Raw genomic sequence first — 24715 nt, forward strand, 5'->3', positions numbered from 1 at the left:
AACTGTAAAACAGCCTCAGACAGGTCCTTCAGGAGGTATCCAGAAGGCACTGTTATCATAGGAGAGCTCCGTATGTGTTATTGCCCCAGAAGACCTTCCAGTGGGACAGGATATGGAGGTGGAAGATAGTCATACTGATGATGTTGATACTGTGTAGGCCTAGGCTAATGTGTGTGTTTATGTCTTAGTTTTTGTTTTTTTTTTTTGAGACAGAGTCTCGCTCTGTTGCCCAGGCTAGAGTGCAGTCGCACAATCTCGGCTCACTGCAACCTCCGCCTCCCAGGTTCAAATGATTCTCCTGCCTCAGCTGCCCACGTAGCTGGGACTACAGGCGTGTGCCACCACGCCCAGCTAATTTTTGTATTTTTAGTAGAGATGGGGTTTCACCATGTTGGCCAGAATGGTCTCCATCTCTTAACCTCATGATCTGCCTGCCTCAGCATCCCAAAGTGCTGGGATTACAGGTGTGAGCCACCACACCCAGCCTGAATTTTTCTAGATTGCTCGATATACCAACCAGCCTAATCGAAAGGGAAATGTTTTAACCTCAAGTTTCCAATGCTGTGAACAACAACAAAAAAAGAGGCCAGGCGCAATGGCTCACGCCTCTAATCCCAGCACTTTGGAGGCCGAGGAAGGTGGATCACAAGGTCAGGCGTTCAAGACCAGCCTGGCCAACACAGTGAAACCCCGTCTCTACTAAAAATACAAAAATTAGCCGGGCATGGAGGTACGCATCTGTAGTCCCAGCTACACGGGAGACTTAGGCAGGAGGATCACTTGAACCCGGGAGGCGGAGGTTGTGGTGAGCCGAGATTGCACCACTGCACTCCAGCCTTGGCAACAGAGCAAGACTCCGTCTCAAAAAAAGAAAAAAACCCACAGCTGCCTACTGCTTGCAACCAGGCTGTATCTCTTATTAAAGCAAAGAGAAGAGAGCCCTGGAGACCAGCAGAAACTCGACATTTGAAGTCAGGCCTCCACCTCCTGAGCTGGAGTCAGCAGCCTGGGATCCTCCAATGAATCATTCCCATCTTTACTGCCCCCTCCGATGTGGAACAGGATGGACAGAGTGCATAAAAGAGAAGATAAAGTACCAAGGCCCATCAGGCATGGAAAGGAGAGCTAACAGCCCTGCAGGGCAGGCCTGAGTCAGATGGATTTCAGCCTGCCACCAAACCCTGCCATCTGCTGCCACTTCCCCAAAGGGCCCACTCCTTTCTGCCCCTCCTCTTGACGCAACACCCCCTATCTTGGCATGCCAGGGAGGCTGCTGTGTCAAGCCCTAGCATGTGGGCATTCTGGCAAATCACTGAGGTCTGGTGCTGAAGTTTTTCAAACTGGAAATGCACTTGCACCAGGACCACGTGATTTCTGACTTAAGTGAGGGAGGAAAAGAGAATTAACTTAAAATGAGCACTGATCATGTGCTGGGAATTTCGCTAAGCCCCTAACCCAATACTTCTCATTAATCCTTACAGCCACCCTAGGTGGTAGATCTCAGCTCAGCGAGATCGAATGAGCTATCCAAGGTGGCATAGCTAGGATGCAGCTGGCTGGGAACTGGAATCCAAGTCCTGCTGACTCCCAACACCCTCCAACCTGCCAGACATAGCTGGCAACGCGGGGAAGTCCTGAGGCCAGGCTCTTTCTGCAGCTTGGAAAGGTGGGAGTCCTCACTAGTCCATGGACTGAGCTGGTTCACCCCAATGATGTAGACCCACTGACTCTTACCTGAGGGTGCAGAGGTGGGGGCTGTCATTCCCACACCTTCGGAATTGATTAATGCTCCCAACACTGGCCATGCCATTTTCCAAGTAAGCATCCCCACTGGCAATTTGTTTTCCTGAGTTTCTGAAAGGGTATGTGGGATTTCACTGCACAGTAGCAGGTACTCAAACGTACCTTGGTTTGGTGAAATTTCAGGAAAACTAAGTAGGAAAACTTATTTTGAACCTGTCTGACTCCAAATTACTTTAGTGAGGCTACAAACACAAATTACTTTGAAATAAACGTGTTAAGTAGCTGAAGCCAAAACTTACGCAAACCTTCAAACCAGCCTAGCCCACGTAATTCTCTCTTCCCTTTTGGCACAGCTATCAGATGTGCCGTGAAACTTGAAGTACAGAAAAAGACACCAGCAGCTGTTCAGAGATGTTTTGCCGATACCTGTCAGTGTTCCCATCTCTCTACCCCTAAGGCAGAGTGTCTCAACCCTGCTGCATTCTAGAATCACCTAGAGAACTTGAAAAGATACCTACGCTTGTGCCCTCACAGATTCTGATTTAATTTGTCTGGCCTGGGCACAGGCATTAACAAGTCTTCTGTTTTTTCTCTTTTTTTTTTTTCCTTTTCTTTGAGACAGAGTCTCACTTTGTTGCCCAGGCTGGAGCAAAATTCACTATCTTGGCTCACTGTAACCTCTGCCTCTGTCTCCCAGGTTCAAGCGATTCTCGTACCTCAGCCTCCCGAGTAGTTGAGACTACAGGCGCACACCACCATGCTCAGCTAATTTTTGTAATTTTAGTAGAGATGGGATTTTACCATGTTGGCCAGGATGGTCTCGAACTCCTGACCTCAGGTGATCCTACCTGCCTCAGTCTCCAAAAGTGTTGGGATTACAAGCGTGAACCACTGCCACCACACCTGGCCAGCAGGTCTTAGATGTTCCTCAGTTGATACTAATGTGCAGCCAGGGGTGAGAACCATTGTTCTAAAACTTCAAAGAAATCGGGCCGGGCACGGTGGCTCATGCTTGTAATCCCAGCACTTTGGGAGGCCGAGGTGGGCGATTCACAAGGTCAGCAGTTCAAGACCAATCTGGCCAACATGATGAAACCCCCATCTCTACTGAAGATACAAAAAAATTAGCCAGGCGTGATGGTGGGCGCCTGTAATCCCAGCTACTCAGGAGGCTGAGGCAGGAGAATCGCTTGAACCTGGGAGGTGGAGGTTGCAGTGAGCTGAGATCAGGCCACTGCACTCCAGCCTGCGACCGTGAGACACTCAGTCTCAAAAAAAAAAAAAAAAAAAAAAAACAAATTAGGAAGCAGCTCCACACCACAAAAATAAAAAACCTTGCATGAGTGGAAGGAAACAGATGACGCAACCACCAACCAAACCTCATACATAATCTCCTCTACTCTCACCCATATCTCCCCACCTCCTCTTAAGGGCTCAGCTCATCTGTCTTTTTGGGGGTATGGTTGGTATCTAACCTGAGCCTCTAGAAATCCTTCATACTGGGCTCTGTAGTGGTGGCTCCCATAGGCACCACTCACACTATCTGCCAATGGCATTTAAAAGGAGCAAGAAAGAACTATTTCCCTCTGCTGGAGGAAATGAGTCTCTGAAGGATAGATGTCTTGACTAGAAAGTGGTGGATCTGGGAGACGAGGCAGGCCTGGTTGTTTCCAGTGCCCATCAGCCACACCACCCCTCTGGGTTCACTCCCAAACTCATTTCTCCCCTGGCACTTTCTCTCCACAGGAAGGCCTGAAAAGAATGCTGAAAACAAGTTACCTGACTGGAATCTACTACCATGCTACTTCTCTGCTCCAGGACCTTCCATGGCTCCCACTGGCTCACAGGATAAATCCAAATTCCTCAGCCCAGCTTCCATATTCTTCTACCACCTGACCAAACTGTCCTAACCCTTTCTTCCCATGCAAACCCTCCTCTACCTAGTCAGACTCTTTATATCCTAAATATCCCTTACTTATGCCCCTCTTTTCGCTGTTCTACCTATTCAAAATCACAGTGTCATACGGCACAACAGCTGCAGCCATAGGCAGCAGTCCACATCATCCTAGAGGACAGCAAGGTTTCTGAGGAAATTCTCATAGAATTCAGCTTGCAGGACCTCTGCTTAGCTCACTGGCCACCTGCCTGGCCACTTACAGTCCTTAATATTTCACTTAGAATTACTGATTACTCCTTGCTCTGCTAAGTAGTCATGATTTACTGTTGTTTCATCTGCAGATTTTCAGTGCTAGAACCTACCTTTGTTTTGTTTCAATTTTTCTGCAATCCAATAATATGCAAAAACTTCCCCAAAACAAATGAAAATGTTAGGGGTTTTTAAAGGCATCTGAAGAATCATTACTATATTAACGGAAATTTCGGCAGATGAATGAAGCCAAATGCATCTTCTTTTCAGCCGCATGAAATAAATTTTATTTAAAAATCTAATTCATAGGGACCCGGCGCAGTGGCTCATGTCTGTAATCCCAGCACTTTGGGAGGCCGAGGCGGGTGGATCACGAGGTCAGGAGATCAAGACCATCCTGGCTAACACAGTGAAACCCCCTCTCTACTAAAAAATACAAAAAATTAACCGGGCGTGGTGGCGGGCACCTGTAGTCCCAGCTATTTGGGAGGCTGAGGCAGGAGAACAGCGTGAGCCCGGGAGGCGGAGCTTGCAGTGAGCCGAGATCGCACCACTGCACTCCAGCCTGGGCGACAGAGCAAGACTCTGTCTCAAAAAAAAAAAATCTAATTCATAGAATCGTGTGCTTTAACTTTAGCAAAAGAAGAGACGAAGCACACATTGCAAACACGCTTTGATCCCTGCAGTGAGATGAGCGTCATGATCATGCATGCTTCTCTTCTCCCTTCTCCGGGCCTTTTGAAGTCTACACTCTCCACTGTGGGATGGTCTCCTACCCTACCGGGAGAGCTGGTCTCCACACCGACTTCAAAGACAGCTGATGTTCCAGAGAGGAAAAACACTGCAAAGAAGCACTCCAAAATCCTTTTGACCTCAAACATGACTACAGAATGGATACGGCTTTTTAAATAGCCACTTCCTGCAGCATTCTATAGTACAATGACCCTTAAATGACACCCACGCAAATTACATAATTTGCTAAAATGGAAACCCAGTAATTCCATCTTACATCAAAGTAAAGAAAAAAAAACCAAACTTTAAAAATCTGAAGCTCAATTAAATAGTAATTAAAAACGAAATATAACCTTCACTTGTTCAATAATCCTCACAATGTCCTAAAACTGTACAAATGGATGAAGTGAACATAATCTCAGAGAACTACCTACTACATGTTTAGTAGGCTAGAATAGACAACAACATAGAAACTCGGATCCGCTGGAAATGATGCTTTTTCTTTGGGCTCTGGTATCTGAGGTGGCCAGCTCCTCATCCCTCACGCCCTTCACCGGCACTGACCTGAGTACCTGCTGGAGACTGAAGCGCTCCCTCCTGGGCCATGTCTCCTCCACCTTCCCCTTTTTCCACTGCCTCAAAGACAGGCCACCTGGGAGCCCTTCTGGAACCTGAAGAAGGAGCTGGTCACTGTGTCATGATCAGCCACAATGTGCCATCCCTCCTCCACAGCACAGCCACAAGTCCCCAGCAGGGGAGGGCACACGCTTTCCAGTCACAGAGATCTGGAACGAAGCCCAACGACTACTTATTAGCTTTGCAGCCTAACTTCTCTGTGCTTCAGTTTCCTCATCTGCTAAATCACACCTTTAGGGTCGTGGTGAATATGAAAGAAGACAGCATATTTAGAGCAGCCAGCACAATGGCCAGCTTTGTAACTGTTCATTTTCTTCCCTGCTAAGAAAATAGGAAACACAAGCGTCTGCAGGTGAGTATATCACGACTCTACTCAGCAAGCACAGAAGACGGTGGCAGCACTGTGAAGAGCACCCAGAAAAAACAAAAAGCAGCCATTCTCTTTGAAAATGAGAAGCAATTGTTATCAGTCTCTGATTTCTAAGAAGGAGTACCATGACTCCAGCCTCTGTTGTCCTAGATTCTATGCCCACTTTTGGCTTTTTTTTTTCATATGTTTTATATGTTTTTCAGGTTATCCTCAATGAGCATAAATTATTTTTACAATAAGGAAAAACAATTTTTGGAAAAGTTTCTCAGTTTGCTACACATGTAATTTAAAACATGATACTTTAAAATAAGAAATCCTGGCCAGGCACGGTGGCTCACACCTGTAATCTCAGCACTTTGGGAGGACGAGGCAGGTGGATTGCATGAGCCCAGGGGTTCAAGACCAGCCTGGGCAACATGGTGAAACCCTGTCTCTACAAGAAATATACACACATACACACATACACACACACACACACACACACACACACACATAAAATAGCCAGCTGTGGTGGCACACACCTGTAGTCCCAGCTATTTCGGGGCCTGGGGCGGGTGGATCACTGAAGCCCAAGAAGGATCATTTAAGCCCAGGGAGATGGAGGCTGCAGTGAGCCGTGATTGCACCACTGCACTCCAGCCTGGGTGACAGAGTGAGACCCTTTCTTGGAAAAATAAAATAAATTAAATAAGGAATCCTGAGTAATAAAGATTGAGATCATCTGAGCTTGGGTAAGAGCCTGGTATGTTATCAATGATAAATGCACCTTTTTTCCTTTGACAAGGGAGCTTTTAGTCATTTTACTCCTCATCAGTACTTTCTGTGCTGGGGAGACTGGGAAAACAGAAGATGAAAGTAAAGTAAATGAGCTCTACTACTTGTATCAGGGCTGCTAAAGCATTTAGTGGGAGAGAAGCTTGAAACTATAGGCTGAAGTCAAGCTAGAAGTCCCTACTGGTTTTAATAATGGTCACCATCACTAAGGATAACGTACACATAAATCCATCCTACCTAGTCTGAGAATGTTGCTGTGTCATCCTGAGACACTAGCTCCAATTTCATAACCAACTGTGGAAGTGACCACGGTATACATGCCATGCAGACACATATCTTCAGAGCGGGAGGTATAACTGCTCTGCTTATGGGGCACTTACTCTCTGCCTTCTTGCCCTCAGTTTACTAGATCTCCCAACAATGTCTGAAGGGAGGCGTCACTACAGCTCTTATACAACAAGAACCCTGAAGCTCAGAGAGGGTAGATGCCTTAAACAAGAGCACACCACTAGTATGTGATGAGAATAGACTCCACCCCAGGCCAGTCTGACCCAGGGGCACAGTGGTTCCTACCTTCTATGCCCTTGGACACAATGCTTTCACATGCTCCAAGGTCTCATTTTGATGAACAGAGTGCAGCTGGGCAGGCAGAACCAGTCTATCAAGTCAGAGGGAAGCTGACAGGGTGAAGGGCAGAGTAAGGACAAGAACCCGGGCCTGGAGAATATGAGTTACTATAGCAATAGAGCTCTCAGAATACCACAACCACCTGGTTTTAATACCCCTATACTTTGCAACCTACCGCCTACTACATGGACACAAACTGCTGGAGCTGAGGGTAATGTGAGCACCACCTAGAAGTTGTGTACAAGTAAGAAACTATTTTTTCTCCAAAATGTTAAGCAAGCCCCATAACGTACATTAGGCAGTTAAGAAGCAGTCGAAAGGAACATTTTTATAAGAACATCCCAAGTGGACATCAGGTTAATGTGGTCCTCAGCAATTTGAATAGTAGTTAATTTCAGTTGTACAAAAATGGAACAGGTTCCTCCACGAAGCTGTTTTGCTTCCACACTGTGCTCCTGTTAAACTCCCCAAGGTACTAATAACGGTTGCACCTCAATGAGCTTCCTTCCTGTGTGTTACTCTTAAAAACCACAGAGACTCTGGGACTCAGTGGTCACAAAACCCCAATGACTGCAGGGCTAGCAGGTTCTATCCGTGAAGCGCAGTCTTTCTCAACCAGTTCAGCAGTTTGAAGAGAGTAGTCACCTAAGGCTTGATATCCAATATGGTAGCCACTATGCACAAGGGACTACTGAGCTCTTGGAATGTGGATAGGGTGATGAAGGGACTGAATTTTTAGCTTAATTTTATTAGCCTAGTGGCTACAATACTGGATAGTGTGCAGTTACAGACTGTTTATTTGCAGATATAAACACAGATATTTATGAAAACGTGGCCAGTTGCTGTGGCTCATGCCTGTAATCCCAGCACTTTGGGAAGCCGAGGAGGGTGGATCATTTGAGGTCAGGAGTTCGAGACCAGCCTGGCCAACATGGTGAAACCCCGTCTCTACTAAAAATACAAAAATTAGCCAGGCGTGGTGGCAGGAGCCTGTAATTCCAGCTACTCAGGAGGCTGAGGCAGGAGGATCGCTTGAACCGGGGAGGCAGAGGTTGCAGTGAGCCAAGATCACATCACTGCACTCCAGCCTGGGCGACAGAGTGAGACTCCATCTCAAAAAAAAAAAAAAAAAAAAAAAAAGATATTTATGAGAATGAAAGCATACTAAACATAGTGTGTTATGACTTGCTTTTTCTCTCACTTAATATAACATGGATCTCTTTCCATAACAACACATTTGGGATTTTATTTTTAATTTCTTTTGGAGATGGGGTCTGGCTCTGTTGCCCAGGCTGGAGTGCAGTGGTGCAATCATAGCTCACTGCAGCCTTAAACTTCTGGACTCAAGTGATCCTCCCACCTCAGCCTCCCTAGTAACTGGGGCTACAGGCATGAGCCACAATGCTTGGCAGATATTTTTAATGTCTGTATCTCTGCTGCCCAGTATAGTAGCCACAAGCAATATGTGGCTACTGAGCACCTGATATATGGCTAGTCCCAATTGAGATATGCTGTAATTGTAAAATACACACCAGATTTCAAATACTTTTATGACAAGAGGAATGCAAAACATATTAATTAAAAAAAAGTACAGACAGGGTCTCACTCTGTTACCTAGGCTGGAGTGCAGTGGCACAATCATAGCTCACTGCAGCCTCCACTGCCTGGGCTCAAGGGATTCTTCTACTCAGTCTCCTGAGTAGCTGAGACTACAGGTATGCACCACCACGTCGGTCTTTTTTTTTTTTTTTAAGTTTTGTAGAGACTAGATCTTGCTATGTTGCTTAGGCTGGTCTCGATCTCCCGGCCTCAAGCGATCCTCCCTCCTCAACCTGCCAAAGTGCTGAGATTACAGGTATTAGTCACTGCACCTAACACAGTAATAATTTTTATAATGATTCCATGTTGAAATTATAATATTTTGGATATATTGGGTTAAATATATTATTTAAATTAATTTCACCTGTTTCTTTTTACTTTTTTAACGTGGCTACTAGAAAATGTAGTTACATATGTGGCTAGCATTATATTTCCATTGGACAGCACTGCCCTAAGGCCTCTGTTGTATGTAGTGAATTAACTCCATCCCTATGCAGCCAGAATGGAAGAACTGAGAAAATGGTCACATAAATCATTGTCTGGTTCTGTGGTTCAGAAGGGGACCACTAGCTTGTCCTCTTTCAACTAATGCTTAGTGGAGCCATCAATCAGGTCCACCACGCTGTAGGCCCTGACAATAGATCAGCTTAGGGATGGCTGCCAACTCGTACCTCTTTCATTCAAAGTTCACTAGTCAGCTGGGCGCGGTGGCTCACACCTGTAATCCCAGCACTTTGGAAGGCAGAGGTAGGTGGATGACTTGAGGTCAGCATTCAAGACCAGCCTGGCCAACATAGCAAAACCCCATCTCTACTGAAAAAACACAAAAATTAGCTGGGCATGGTTTCACGCGCCTATAGTCCCAGCTACTTGGGAGGCAGGAAAATAACTTGAACCCGGGAGGTGAAGATTGCGGTGAGCTGAGTTCACACCACTGCACTCCAGCCTGGGCAACAGAGTGAGACTCAGTCTCAAAAAACCAAAACAAAACAAAGTTCACTAGCCTCATAGAAACCTTCATTCTTACTCTTTTTGCACCTCATTTTCTTCAACTAAAAAATTGGGATAATAACAAATGCAATTCAAACTATCATGAAGGTAAAACAAAAATCTAGAAAAGTTTGGCAATTTCTTATAAAGTTAAAACATACATTTAGCCTATCACTCAGCAATTCCATTCCTAGGCATTCACTCAGGAGAAATGAAAAAATATACCTACACAAAGACTTTACCCAAATATTCATGGCAGCTCTATTTATAATAGCCCCAAACTGGAAATAACCCAAATATCTACCAACTGGTGAATGGATAACAAACGTTAAATCCATACAATGGAATACTACTCAGTAATAAAAAGAAACACATAACATCATAGAAGAATTTCAAAGCTTTATGTTAAGTAAAAGAAGCCAGACAAAAAAAGACTATGTTGTATAAGATCCCACTTATAGATGACATTCTATTAATAGAAAGGATGAAACGATAGTAACAAAAAGCAGATCAGTAGTTCCCAGGGACCAGAAGGAGGGCAGGATCTGCAAAGGGGCACCAAGGAAACAACTGGAGCAATCAAAGTGGGTGTGTATATATATATTTGTCAAGATTTATCAAATTGTATACTTAAAATTGGTGAATTTCATTGTATGTAAATTTTACTTCAATAAAGTTGACCAGAAAGAGAGAAATAGAGAGAGAAAGAATTATCTAATCCCTTGAGCCCAGGAATTCGAGACCAGCCAGGGCAATATAGTGAGACCTCGTCTTTATAAAAAATGAACATGGCTGGGCACGATAGCTCACACCTATAATCCCAGCACTTTGGGAAGCCAAGGCAGGCGGATCACTTGAGGTCAGCAGTTTGAGACCACCCTGGCCAACATGGTGAAACCCCATCTCTACTAAAAATACAAAAAAATTAGCCGGGCATGGTGGCACGCGCCTGTAGTCCCAGCTACTCGGGAGACTGAGGAAGGAGAATGGCTTGAACCTGGGAGGCGGAGATTGCAGTGAGCCGAGATCGCACCACTGCACTCCAGTCTGGGCGATGGAGCCAGACTCCACGCCCCCCACCCCAACCTCCCAAAAAAAGGACACAGTTAGCCAGGTGTGGTGGCACGAGGCTGTGGTCCTAGCTACTCAGGAGGCTGAAGTGGGAGGACCGCTTAAGCCCAGAAGGTTGAGGCTACAGTGAGCCAAGATCATGCTACTGCACTCCAGCCTGGTGACAGAGGGAGACTCTGTCTCAAAAAAAAAAAAAAGGCCGGGCGCGGTGGCTTACGCCTGTAATCCCAGCACTTTGGGAGGCAGAGGCGGGCAGATCACGAGGTCAGGAGATCGAGACCATCCTGGCTAACATGGTGAAACCCCGTCTCTACTAAAAATACAAAAAAAAAATTAGCCAGATGTGGTGGCAGGAGCCTGTAGTCCCAGCTACTCATGAGGCTGAGACAGGAGAATGGCGTGAACCTGTGAGGCGGAGCTTGCAGTGAACCGAGATTGTGCCACTACACTCCAGCCTGGGCGACAGAGCGAGACTCCGTCTCAAAAAAAAAAAAAAAAAAAAAGAAAAGAAAAAAGAAAAATAATTACAGAATTACTATAAAGCACTTGGCTTGGCACATAGTGAATGCTTAAACAATGTCATCTATTATGACAATACTGAACTCCCGTTTCAGTATTACTCAAGGTGTCTAAAACCAAACTTAGACTCATCATCTTCCTGGGAAAACCAGCTACCCTTCATCTACCTTGTACTACTTCTCTAATAATTTCCTGGTGCCTCTGTTTCCCTTGTGGCCTCTACTTGGCAGACTTTTCCTCTACTGTGTTCCTCCCCTCTCCCTGCCACAGACCTGAGCTGTGGCCTCCTAACTTCACTGTTCCATCAGCACCCTTGACCCTCTTCTCTCCTTCCTTCACCCTTTCCACTGCACCTTGCACACAGACAGCAAATTAAGCTTCCTAAAATGCCACTTTTATGAGCCACACATCCACCCAAACCCCCCTCACTGTTGTTCAGATTCCTTAGCCTGGCATCCAGGAGGCCCCACAATTGGCTCTAATCTTTCTTTTCCGTCTTTTACTCCACCCCAGAATCTTCATCAATAAACCCAGTTGGAATGAATGAACAAAGAAGGCAGGAACCAAGTCTGTCTTGCTTAGACCTGTACCCCAAGTGCCTAGGCCATGCCAGGAACACAGGGCATACTCACAGCAGTATCTGCTGAATGAACTAATGAACTCCTGAAGTCTACAAATGCGACCTTGACCTCAGAGAAGAATCATTCTTCAGATTTTTTTTTTGTTGTTGTTGTTTTTGTTTTTTTGAGACGGAGTCTTGCTCTGTCGCCCAGGCTGGAGTGCAGTGGCGCAATCTTCGCTCACTGCAAGCTCCGCCTCCGGGGTTCACGCCATTCTCCAGCCTCAGCCTCTCCGAGTAGCTGGGACTACAGGCGCCCGCCACCACGCCCAGCTAATTTTTTGTATTTTTTTAGTAGAGACAGGGTTTCACCGTGGTCTCGATCTCCTGACCTCGTGATCCGCCCGCCTCGGCCTCCCAAAGTGCTAGGATTACAAGCATGAGCCACGGTGCCCGGCCCATTCTTCAGATTTTTAAACTGAGATCCTTATGGTGGGTTACTAAGAGTTTGGAAGAGGATGAACAACGAGGGGCCCCAGAAGGTGTTTCAGGATATATATGTTAAAGGCTATAAGGCTTCTGTTTCTACTTTTTAAAAATAATAACTTAAATATCGATAAAACAATAACATAAATATTTTTTCCCTTTAACCTAGAATAGAGTAGGAGCTTCCAAACGGACACACAGGAAGCATGGGATGAGTTGTGGAAGTCATGAGTATGTTCATAACCCAGTTGGTTTATCACAGTTTTTACCATTACACAGTATTTTAATTGACTTTGCTCTTAGTCATATATGATTTCATTTACATCCATAATAAACCACTGACTAACTGCGGGCTCAAGCAATGCCAACGACAAAACACATGTTAGTGAGAAGTTAGTGAGAAATACAAGTGAGAATTATCATAAAAATGGTAATTCTACAAGTTGTCTGAAGATGCTGTTTCTCAGGGCCTTAAGTTGTATTCCTCTGAACACAATTTAAAAATATATACAGATCAGATCCCAAACAATATAATTTTTAGTAATATACTGATCTAAATAAAATATTTTTATATTTAAAATAACTTCCAGAGAGTCTGTACCATTCCCTATTACTATGAAATGAGTTTGCAAGTTAGAAAAGGCTGAGGCATACTGATTTAGAACATTTTCTCTAAAATGCTGGCTCTTCTGTTAACCACTCGGAGTTCCCTAAGCCCCAGGGAGGACCTGACCAGCCTCTCCCCTGTGCCCTGCTCTCCCAGGCAGAGGGGCCCTTTAGTGCTTTGCTTCATCTTTGCTTTTGTGGCTGCTATATTGACTAGGATGTCAGCTCCCTGCTTCATTCATCTTTTTATCTTAATAGGCAGCACAGTGCCTGGCACCCAGAAGACTCTTGGTAAGTATCTGTTAATGTTCCTGAGATCAAATGTCTGTGTACTGACGCTGGAATCCCTTTAGGGATTAACAAAAGCTGGGAGAGGAAGAGCTGAAATGGGCATTTGCTAGGGGCTGCCTCCCTTCAGGTCTGGCCTCCAGGAGCTCATGGCTGAGCCCTATGGCCTGCCCACTTGTTTTTCGTTTTGTTTTGTTTTGTTTTGAGATGGAGTTTCACTCTTGTTGCCCAGGCTGGAGTGCAATGGTGCGATCTCGACTCACTGCAGCCTCTGCCTCCCAGGTTCAAGTGATTCTCCTGCCTCAGCCTCCCGAGTAGCTGGGATTACAGGTACCCACCACCACAACTGGCTAATTATTTGTGTATTTTTAGTAGAGATGGGGTTTCACCACGTTGGCCAGGCTGGTCTCGAACTCCTGGCCTTAGATGATCTGCCCATCTTGGCCTCCCAAAGTGCTGGGATTACAGGCGTAAGCTAAAGTGCCCAGCCGACCACTTGTCTTTTCCGTCACCATTGAACACCAATAGCCAGCTCTGCAGCCTGGTAAGGAGGCCCTGAGCTGCATCTCCCAAGCATGGCTGTCAAAACGTGTTACTCCAGGGTAAAAAGGAAAAAACGGGAAACCTGCTCTTGGAGGTATCACGGATGTTTTTGCCACATATTAGTAAAGTAATCACAGTTGACAGTGAGACAAACTTTTAAATAAATAATTTTCCTTTTCCCATTCAAAACTTATATCTGAATGCCAAAAAAGCACTAAGTAGTACGCGAGTGCTCTGGCAAATACAATAATAATAAACAACAAAACAAATGACAGTTATGTGCTGGGCTTTGTTCTGAATACTCCATGTGGATGAGCTCAGTTAATCCTTACAGCAGTCCTAACATACTCTTTCTATCCTCACTTTACAGATGAAGAAACTGAGGCTGGAGAAATCAAGCAGCAATTTGTCCAAGGTCATTAAGCCATTGTCGCTATTCCCAGTTATATACAGTTTTACCTGTGTGGGATTGGGGGAGGGGGGTTATAAACAGAAAACAAGGTAGTAAGAAATAATAGGTGTATATTATAGGTGTATACACTATATATAATAGGTGTATACCTTTGAGGCAGATATACTCTATGGGAATTTCAGAGGAAGGAAAATTATATCCAGCTTGGCAGACAAGAGGCAGAAGTACCCCGTAACCCGCTTGGCAGGTACAATGGTCAGTAGCAGTACATAAGAGCTTTACCTCCAATAATGGCATTCATTCTCAAATTCACTTATTCAGCAAATGTTTGCTGTATGCTTACTATCTATGTGCCAGGGACTGGGCTAGTTTGAAATTGAATCAACCCAGCAATACATAGACAATAAAGTCTGGATTTAGAGAAAAAAACAAAACAACCCTCAAAGAGGCAGAACAAGCTGCCTGCGCCCCTTACCATCTACAGAGTGGGAAGAAGCAGAGGTGTGTCTACTTTGCACAGACCCTCCTGTCCACCCTCAGCAGCATGAGAGCCCCTAGAGCAGCGACTGCTCACCACTGCATTCCTAGAGACCACAACGCTCACCAAAGAGCAGGAGCTTGAGAAGTGCCTGTGGAATGTAGAATAAACCAGTGCCAGGCTGCTGGTGAATATGGTGGGCTGCATGGTCACATGCATAGATGCCTACAGCATGGCAGTGTGACACTCAGCCATTCCCTGTGCTCTCGCAGACCAGCAGGGTGCTGTGATGCTGCCTGATGCTAGAGGTCTGGTGTGAGCAGGCCCATTTCTTTCTGGCTTCATTTCCCTTTACTTCTGCCAGGAGGAACGTATGCAGGACTAAAGTGCAATGAGTCCCTGCCCAGGAATCACTTGTTACCTGGTGGAAGGGCAGGCTAAAAAGGAAGGCAATGAATGAACGACACTGCTTTCCCTTTTCACCACTACAGGTGGCTCTTAGACATTTTGAGATCCAGGATTCTCCCATACCAACACTCCATTCACTTCCCCCTAGTCCAGCAAAAAAGCCTCAACTGAATTAATGAGGAGAAATGACCTATTTCTGATGAGCACATCAAAGAAATGTGAGCAGCCTTGTTTAAATATTATAAAGAGGTGCTGTGACAGCAGGCAGAGCCATGCCTAGAACCCTGCTCTCCGGCACAGAGCCCTTTGCCCTTCCCCATGCCACTGTCTAATAAGTCATCTGTGCACACACTTAAACGCGCCAGGCAAGCTGCAACCCAAAGCAATTTGTTTTCAAACTAAGAGGACATAGTTCATCTATTGTTCTAAATACAGGATTTTCTTAAAGTAGGATATAGATGGTATTATAGTACATTTTTCAGATGCACATATTTCACCAACTAACACCAACTAAAATAAGTAATACTCCAAGTTTACAGTTTTAAAAAGTTTTTTTCTTTTTTTTCTTTTTCTTTCTTTTTTTTTTTTTTTTTTTGAGACAGAGTCTCACTCTGTCGCCCAGGCTGGAGTGCACTGGCACAATCTCAGCTCACTGCAACCTCTGCCTCCCAGGTTCAAGCGATTCTCCTGCCTCAGCTTCCCGAGGAGCTGGGACTACAGGCATGCACTACCTTACCTGGCTAATCTTTGTATTTTTAGTAGAGATGGGGTTTCACCATGTTGCCCAGGCTGGTCTTGAACTCAAGCCATCCACCCACCTCAGCCTCTCAAAGTGCTAGGATTACAGGCAGGAGCCACTGTGCCTGGCCTAAAAAAGTTTTTCCAGCAGTGATTCTTAGCCTAAGATCCAAAGCCTAAGAATGGGCTTCAGGTCAGTGAGGTTCTGAGAGGTCACAAAGACATGTTTATGGGTATTTATGAATAGGGAAGCAGTCCCTGTGATGAGATCCTTAAAGGAGTTGGGCCAGAAGAGCTAAAGAACTTGTGCTTAGAATACATTCTGAAACAATTCCGATAACAATAGAACTTGGTTGTTTCTTGGAGTTTGGTAAATAGGTGTTTATATTTAGTAGCCTTGTAGGTTTAAAAAAAAAAAACATATTCTGAGTTATAAAACAGGGTGATGACTAAGGCTTCTTTTTGGGGTACTGAAAATTTTCTGGCCAGGCACGGTGGCTCACGCTTGTAATCCCAGCACTTTGGGAGGCTGAGGCAGCCAGATCACCTGAGGTCTGGAGCTCGAGACCAGCCTGGCCAACATGGTGAAACCCCATCTCTACTAAAAATACAAAAATTAGCCAGGCATGGTAGCGGGTGCCTGTAGTCCCAGCTACTCAGGAGGCTGAGGCAGGAGAATCACTGGAACCCAGGAGGCGGAGGTTGCAGTGAGCCAAGATCACGCCATTGCACTCCAGCCTGGGCAACAACAGTGAAACTCCGTCTCAAAAAAAAAAAAAATCTATATATTGAACAATCTCAAGTCCATATGGAAGCTAAGTACACATGGGTGGCTCTTTCCACTGTTCCCTAGGGAAGCAAAACATGTAACCATCTTTTCACATAAAATAAACCTCAGCCCCAGAATCTTAGATTTCTTCCTAGTAATTATAGTCAGGTACTCGGATTTATATTCTTATTATGAGAAACCTTTCTCATGGGATAGTCCTCAAAACAGATGATATAAGGAGATTGAGTATCACCAGCCCATAAATTAGGCTGCAAAAAAAACCAACTTCTGGCTGGGCATGGTAGCTCACGCCTGTAATCCCAGCACTTTGGAAGGCCAAGGCGGGCAGATCACTTGAGGTCAGGAGTTCAAGACCAGCCTGGCCAACATAGTAAAACCCCATCTCTACTAAAAATACAAAAATTAGCCAGGCGTGGTAGGTGGTGCCTGTAATACCAGCTACTCGAGAGGCAAGGCAGCAGAATCACTTGAACCTGGGAGGCAGAGATTGCAGTGAGCCAAGATCGCACTACTATACTCCAGCCTGGGCAACAGAGTAAGACTACGTCTCAAAAAAAAAAAAAAAAAAAACCCCACAAAACCCAACAACAACAAAACCAATGTCTTCAATAGGAAGAGACAACTTACAGTCTCTAAATGAACTAATTACCAGTACCTAAAAGCTTTCAACTCAGGGTTTTCCGACTGCGTCCATCTCAGATTTCCAGGATAAGTGGGGAAAAATACATAACCACATAGAATAGATGCCCAGCAAATAACTGCTCTTATATTTTATTATAATGTGTGGAAGTGCTGCAAGATGGCCGAGTGCAGTGGCTCACGCCTGCAATCCCAACACTTTGGGAGGCTGAGGCAGATAGTTCACCTGAGGTCAGGAGTTCAAGACCAGCCTGGCCAACATGGTGAAACCCTGTCTCTACTAAAAATACAAAAATTAGCTGGGTGTGGTGGTCGGCGTCTGTAATCCCATCTACTCGGGAGGCTGAAGCAGAATTGCTTGAACCCGGGAGGCAGAGGTTGTGGTGAGCCGAGATCGTGCCACTGCACTTCCACCTGGGGGACAGAGCAAGACTCCAGCTAAAAAAAGAAAAGAAAAAGGAAGTGCTGCAAGTTAACTATCACACAGTATGCAAACATCTTTAAAAGAATTTTTTTTTTTTAGACAGAGTCTTGCTCTGTCGCCCAGGCTGGAGTGCAATGGCACAATCTTGGCTCACTGCAACTGCCACCTCGCAGGTTCAAGCAATTCTCCTGCCTCAGCCTCCCAAGTAGCTGGGATTACAAGCACACTCCACCACGCCCAGCTAATTTTTGTATTTTTAGTAGAGACAGGGTTTCACCATGTTGGCCAGGCTGTTCTCAAACTTCTGACCTCAGGTGATCCACCCACCTCAGCCTCCCAAAGTGCTAGAATTATGGGCATGAGCCACTACACCGGGCCTAAAGAAATTTTTTTTTTTTTTTTTTTTTTGAGACGGAGAGTGCAATGGCGTGATCTCGGCTCACTGCAGCCTCTGCCTCCCGGGTTAAAGGGATTCTCCTGCCTCAGCCTCCCAAGTAGCTGGACTACAGGCATGTGCCACCACGCCCAGCTAATTTTGTATTTTTAGTAGAGACTGAGTTTTATCATGTTGGTCAGGCTGGTCTCGAACTCCTGACCTCAGATGATCCACCTGCCTCAGCCTCCCAAAGTGCTGGGATTACAAGTGTGAGCCACCACACCTGGCTAAGAAAATTTTTTTAAGTATTCAGTATAACTTGGAATTCTAAAGAAACTTCCAAGTAGCATTCTAAAAGGAAGTTCAAATTCTGATACTGAGTACTAGATTACCTTAAAATTTCAGGATCTGAAAGCAGCAATGACTCCTATTTTGGCATTACATTTGAATAGTTATTCTGGTGATAAATAAATAGAGTTTAAAAGTCTATAAAAAGGGTCGGGTCACTGATGAGAGGCTGAAGCTCAATAAACCAAGCTACTAAAACCATCTGTTTTATGAATGGTAAAGATCCTAGTTGAAGCCAGGTACAGTGGCTCACACCTGTAATCCCAGCATTTTGGGAGGCCGAGGCAGGAGGATCACTTGAACTCAGGAGTTTGAGACCAACCTGGACAACATAGCAAGATCCCATCTCTACTAAAAGTCAAAGAATTAGCCAGGTATGGTGGTGCATGCCTACAGTCCCAGCTGCTCAGGAGGCTGAGGCAGGAGGATTGCTTGAGCCCAGGAGATTGAGGTTGCCGTGAGCTGTGGTCCTGCACTCTAGCCTGGGTGACAGAGCAAGACCCTGTCTCGCAGTGAAAAAAAAAAAAACAAAAAAAACCCTTGGAATCCAACAGAACAAAAGCTCCATGGATGCAGGAGCTGTCTGGTTCACCATTCTATCTCTAGCATGTGCCTGGCACACAGTAGGCATTTAATACATTTTTGTTGAACGAATGAGTATAGCTGAATAAATAAGCCATGCAGGAATGCAGTTTCCAAATATCAAAAGTTCAAGGAGAGATCCATTTTCAGTAAAGATTTTAACATGTAATATTATCTCTTCCACAGATTTTAAAAAATGTTCTCTGTTGTGCCTTAACTATCACTATAATTATCTGTTTCTCAAAAACAAAATGTCCAAATGGAAGATAAACAGTCCCTGATCCAGATGAACTCCACAGAAGAATATTTAAAAAGGAGAAAACTGCCAGGTGTGGTGGCTCAAACCTGTAATCCCCGCACCTTAGGAGCCTGAGGCAGGTGGATCACCTGAGGTCAGGTGTTCAAGCAAGCCTAGTCAACGTAGTGAAACTCCATCGCTACTAAAAATACAAAAACTAGCCGGGCGTGGTGGTGCATACCTGTAATCCCAGCCACTTGGGAGGCTGAGGCAGGAGGATCGCTTGAACCTGGGAGGTGGAGGCTGCAGTGAGCTGAGATTGCGACACTGTACTCTAGCCTGGTGACAAAGCGAGACTCTGTCCCCCACCCCCAAAAAAAGAAGAAAACTGAGACGAAAAGCTATCACACACAGCCTACCCACCAGCAAAAATTGGATGTGCACATTTGATAACAGCACTTTCCAAAACTTTCTGTTTCCTCTGGTTTCTATTTCAGCTAGGTAAGCATTTTTTTAGTCTACTGACTTTAAAAAGTTTTCCCTTTTATGTAGCCAAGAACTTATCTTTCCCTTGTCCTCTCTTGGTCCTCCCAAATTTTCTCACAACTCACCTGTGTGGCTTTTCACCAGAATTCCTTTTGTCTGGAAAATCCTCCTTCTTCCTCCAAACCTAACCTGAAAGCATCCTCCCCCTAAATACTAGCTTTTCTGATTTTATAGAAGCTTCATTTCCTTGCAGCAGAGGGCTGGTCTAGCTCTTAATGCTAAATTTATTTTGCTCCATAAAAATGATGCATCAGCATCAGCAAAGCACAGAATCACCTACCAACACACGTCCTTTCTGCCAGTTGCTCATCCAAATATGCCTTTCTGGTGGTGACCTTGTGTTCCCTTCATCCTTCTGATGACTCAGTTTTCCAAACCACAGAATTTTTCCCTACCAAGTTCACAAATCCTAAATCATTTCTGTTATAGGTGGTTTCCCAGCTGGGTGCAGTGGCTCACACCTATAATCCCAGCACTTTGGGAGGCCGAGGTGGGAGGATCACTTGAGGTCAGGAGTTCAAGACCAGCCTGGGCAACACAGCAAGAACCCCATTGGTATTAAAAAAAAAAAATTTAGAACTATGGACAGAAATGAGCTTACTTGCAATAATGCCCTCTAATGTGTTTAACCCTTTGCACAAATGTTGTCAGGGAGTGAAGAGATGGAGGGAGGAAGGAATACACTTTACAAATACTTCATCAAGATGATTTCATTTGATCTTCCTAACAACCTTGGGAGGCAGGCAGGGCAGGCATTTATTACTCCCATTTACAGATGACAAAACTAAACTTCAAAAAGGTTTAAGTAACTTGCCCAGCCTACATCACATGACTAGCAAGTAACAGCCCAGACCTGTATTAAGGTCTTGCCTCTTCCAACCCCAAGTCTGTCTCTATCGCCGTATGCTTCTGTCTACAGCCAAGGAGTAACTTCCTAGAGATTCAGCATTTCAAAGGGAGAGTAGAGCTCTGACTTCTGGAACACCAGCTCCCTTTAGCTACCAAGCTGGAAAGCCATCTTCAATCTTCCCAAGAAAAAACAGTGCCTTTCTCTTCTACATACCCCTCTTAACAACTACTTCTTTCCAAAATAATTTCCAACAGTTCCTGTTTTAAAAAAGACTTACTCATAAGACACTAACAGTCCAAAAATTTTGCATCAGCATAAGATTTTCTCAATAAAGTTCAGGGCTGATGCAACATTTCTCAGTCAAACTTTACAGCTAAAATGACAAGAACACAGAACAGTCAAAAAATCATGCAAGACAATGCTACAGTTTTTTACTCTACCACATCTGCCTCTATGTGTCTCCTGTGAGTCATTGTCTTTTGTGTTCAGTCATCACTATAAGAACTGCCATTTTCTACCCTAAATTATTTTATTTTTTAAAGAAAAGATCTGCAGGGCCAGGTGTGATGGCTCACATCTGTATACCAGCACTTTGTGGGGCTGAGGCAGGAGAATGGCCTGAGCCCAGGTGTTCCAGACCAGCCTGGACAACATGGTGAGGCGCTGTCTCTACACACACACACACACACACACACACGCACAAATAAACAGAAAAGATCTACAATAAAAACAGAATCCTATTACATCTTTCACCACCTAGCTAAAGCACTGATCTCTAAGTTATTTTTTCAATGTTCACAATTACCATTTTACATAAACAGAAAAAGAGGCATAGTAAGGTTGAAGTTGGATTATTTAGTCATTTGATAAACACATTTGAAATCCTATAAAAAACCAGGGAATGAGACCCAAAAGTGAGGAAGAAGTGCCCCTCCTCTTGTAGCCTGGTGGAGACAAAAAGTAAAGAAGTAATTACAGGACAAACTAATCAAGATTAAGGTGTGGGTAGGCACATGGGCTGGGGCTGTAGAAATCATGGAATGCTTCCTAGAGAAAGTAATTTGTGAGTACTTATAAACATCTATCTCTTTATTTTCAATACAAAATAAACCTAAATGACTCGACTCTATTCCCTGAAAGGTTATAAGACTTACTTGCCAATAGTCAAGTCAAAAATCAAATTTAATAGCTGAATTACTCTTGACTCCCTATCCTAAATTTCAACTCTTATGCCATACTCCCTTTAGGCACAAATGATAGCAAGTTTAACAAATTCTGTCCTGTATGGCCTTCTCACATGTCTACAGAATAGGATTAAAGATACGCAGAGCGAAATAAATAGCACTTTTTAAAATTTAATTTTCTTAACTGGAAGTGAATGCTTTGAACAATTCAAGCCCTACAAAGCATGGCTGTCAGAAGAGGAAACTGAGGTTCAAAAAAGTCTCACTTTAATACAACAGAATAAAAGGTCTCTTTGAAGTCATCAGAAGAGCTTGAACGAAAAGAGAAACAGAAGGCTATTGTGAGCTTTAGCCTCCAGATGATGACCCCCCAAACACACTGCAATGGTAAACAAACAAGCCTCTGAGTCTGAATCTGATTCGGTGGCCTGACAAAACATCACAATTGAAGGAATCTCTCTCCTCATTCATTACTTTTCCAAAAAAGTCCCACTAGCTGGTAGCTCCAGGTTTCTTGATGGTTCCTGGATTTATTGCTTGGAAATTATAATGCATAGTGTGCCTTTCAAAAAAAAAAAAAGGTACAAGCAAATGAAAACAACCACGGTTTTAAAGCCCCATAAAAAGACAGTATATGTAGCAGAAATGAACCCTGCCAGTGTTTACTATGAGGACCTATTACTCCTTTATGCTACTCGAGTGGATTTTAAACTCAAATGAATGCTACCACTACCCAGCAAGTTAGAGAAGCACATTCATACACCTGCTTAACAGCCCCCCGACTGCCGCCCCCACCACTTCCCGGGACCAGGGCCAAGCGGCTGACCTGGAAACGGGGCTGCAGACCCCAGCCACTTACACTCTGCTGTCCCAACAAGTAGGCTCTGGAGTCACACTTCATTTGGCCCGGCACGCCCTCATCCCATCACCCAGACCCTCAGCTGCAAGGAAGAAATTCCACGGCCTCAAAAAGGAAAAGGCTGGCGGCGGGCAGAAGTGGATGGTCCTGAGCGGTCTCGTTCCTACTCCGCCGGTCCAAGGTGAGCCCGGGGCTCCCGCAGCCCCCGCCCCCCAACTCGGAGTCGCTTTCCTGGTCGCCGCCGAGCTCCTTCCACCCTGCGGCGCCGGGAGCTGCGGTTCCCATCCTCGGCCCCTCCGGGCCTCAGCGTTCGCCTGGGCCATGGGGGCCCTGACCCAGCCCCCGCGGCGCGCCACCGCCTTCTCGGCCAGGGCCGCCCACCCTGTGGCCCGGTCCCCGACCGACGACACTGCCCGGCCCGCGCCAGGCAGCCCGCAGCCCCCTCGCGGCCCGGGGCCGCCCCACACCGCCCGCCCGCCCGCTGGGCCGCGCACCGTGTGGGACTGCAGGCTCTGGCTCGCCTCGATGGCTGCTGTCAGCGGCACCGTGTCGTCCAGCAGCACCTTGCCGGCTGGCGGCTTCTCCATGAAGGCCATCCCGGGACGCCCGGCCGCCGCCGCCTAGGGACGCGAGGCAGGAACCCGAGGCGTCGACTCCCGCCGCCCGCCGGGTTCCACCGCTGCCGCTGTCAACACGCACCGCCCCACGCGCAGCCGGGCCCGCGGGGTCCTAGCGCCGCCCTTCCCACCGCCGCGGCCCCGGAGTCCTAGCGCCGACCCAGCGGAGAACGTGTGGGAGCCGCCAGCACTGCCGCCCCCTCCGCCTTGCGGCTGCCATGGGCCTGCGCTTCCCAGCTCCTCGCAGCCGCACCGCTTAGCTCCGGGCTTTGGACCAGGGAACACCACCCTAAGCCATCACTACCAGGATCCTCAGATCCAGAGACGCCTGGTCCTGAGCCCCGGGATCCAGGAATCTTCAGGGCGAGATTTCCAAACCAGGCCTCTCAGAACTGGGCTTTTCTGGGACTGTACGTCTTGAAACTCTCAGAACTGGACCTCTCTCACCCCCCAGGCCCAAGGACCCTAAAGCTCAGAAAAAGGGCCTTCAGGATGGGACCCCTAGTCTGAGCCCTGCAAACCCAGAGACTTTCTGAAACAAGCTCTTCCGATTTAGACTTCACAGGGACTCTTGAACGTGGCTCCTCAGGCCTCAACACCTAAGAGCTGGACCCCATAATTGGAGGTCTTGGACCCCAGAACCCTCAGACCCAAGCTCTAAGAACTGGAGACCCTATAAAATGGTCCAGAGACCCCTAGCCTCTACTCTTGGCCCCCATTGCCTGCTCAACCACATCCCTTAGACTTGGGAGTTTTTGATCCCAACATATGGGCTAGAAGAACTTCAAACCAAGAGCCAAGCCAGAGAACCTTGGGATCAACTTCTCAGCCCTAAATCTGCCCACAGTCTGCCTGAACCCAAAGCCATAATCCTGGCACCACCTCATCCCCCCATCTCCATACACATCTAGAAATTTCACCCACATTGCCCTCTCCTAGGGCAGCATTCCAGGATAGTGAAGAGTTAAATTTAGAATCAGAGGACCATCATCTCCATGACTCTGGCATTTACCAGCTGTGTGATCTTCAATAAGTTACCCAGCCTCTCTGAGTCCCAACTCCCCAATTTGCAAAGTGGAGATAATATTATTTGTATGAAAAGGTTAATACAAGGAATGCAGTAGACTAGGAAGGGGCTTGGCACATAATAAAAACTCAAACGGTGGTCAGGCATGATCATGATCGCTCACGCTTGTAATCCCAGCACTTTGGGAAGCCAAGGTGGGTGGATCACCTGAGGTCTGGAGTTTGAGACCAGCCTGGCCAACATGGCAAAATCCCCTCTACTAAAAATATAAAAATTAGCTGGGCATGGTGGCACGCGCCTGTAGACCCAGCTACTCTGGAGGCTGAGGCAGGAGAATTGCTTGAAACCAGGAGGGGGAGGTTGCAGTGAGCCAAGATCGTACCACTACACTCCAGCTGGGTGACAGAGTGAGACTCTGTCTCAAAAAACAAACAAACAAAAAAACAGACAAAAACACCTCAAACCGTGGTCAGGCGTGACGGCTCACCTTTGTAATTCCAGCACTTTGGG

General features: G+C 45.9%; 1 protein-coding gene across 29 annotated transcripts in view; it reads right to left on the reverse strand.

The window, feature by feature from the left end:
• PXK (PX domain containing serine/threonine kinase like) overlaps positions 1-23379 on the reverse strand; it is a 100298-nt gene extending 76919 nt beyond the window's left edge. For 9 of the 29 annotated variants that reach the window (XM_055272768.2, XM_055272911.2, XM_055272890.2 and 6 more), the window contains exon 1: positions 23056-23315. In XM_055272768.2, the coding sequence (XP_055128743.1) occupies positions 23056-23157 (102 nt within the window). In that variant the 5' untranslated portion in view covers positions 23158-23315. Of the gene's footprint in view, positions 1-23055 lie in introns of all 29 variants that reach the window. The other 20 variants (XM_055272873.2, XM_055272834.2, XM_055272815.2 and 17 more) reach the window with 8 other exon arrangements.
• Positions 23380-24715: the final 1336 nt, after the last annotated feature.

This window comes from Symphalangus syndactylus, chromosome 1, assembly GCF_028878055.3.
Source record: "Symphalangus syndactylus isolate Jambi chromosome 1, NHGRI_mSymSyn1-v2.1_pri, whole genome shotgun sequence".
In the NCBI taxonomy this organism is placed as follows: domain Eukaryota; kingdom Metazoa; phylum Chordata; class Mammalia; order Primates; family Hylobatidae; genus Symphalangus; species Symphalangus syndactylus.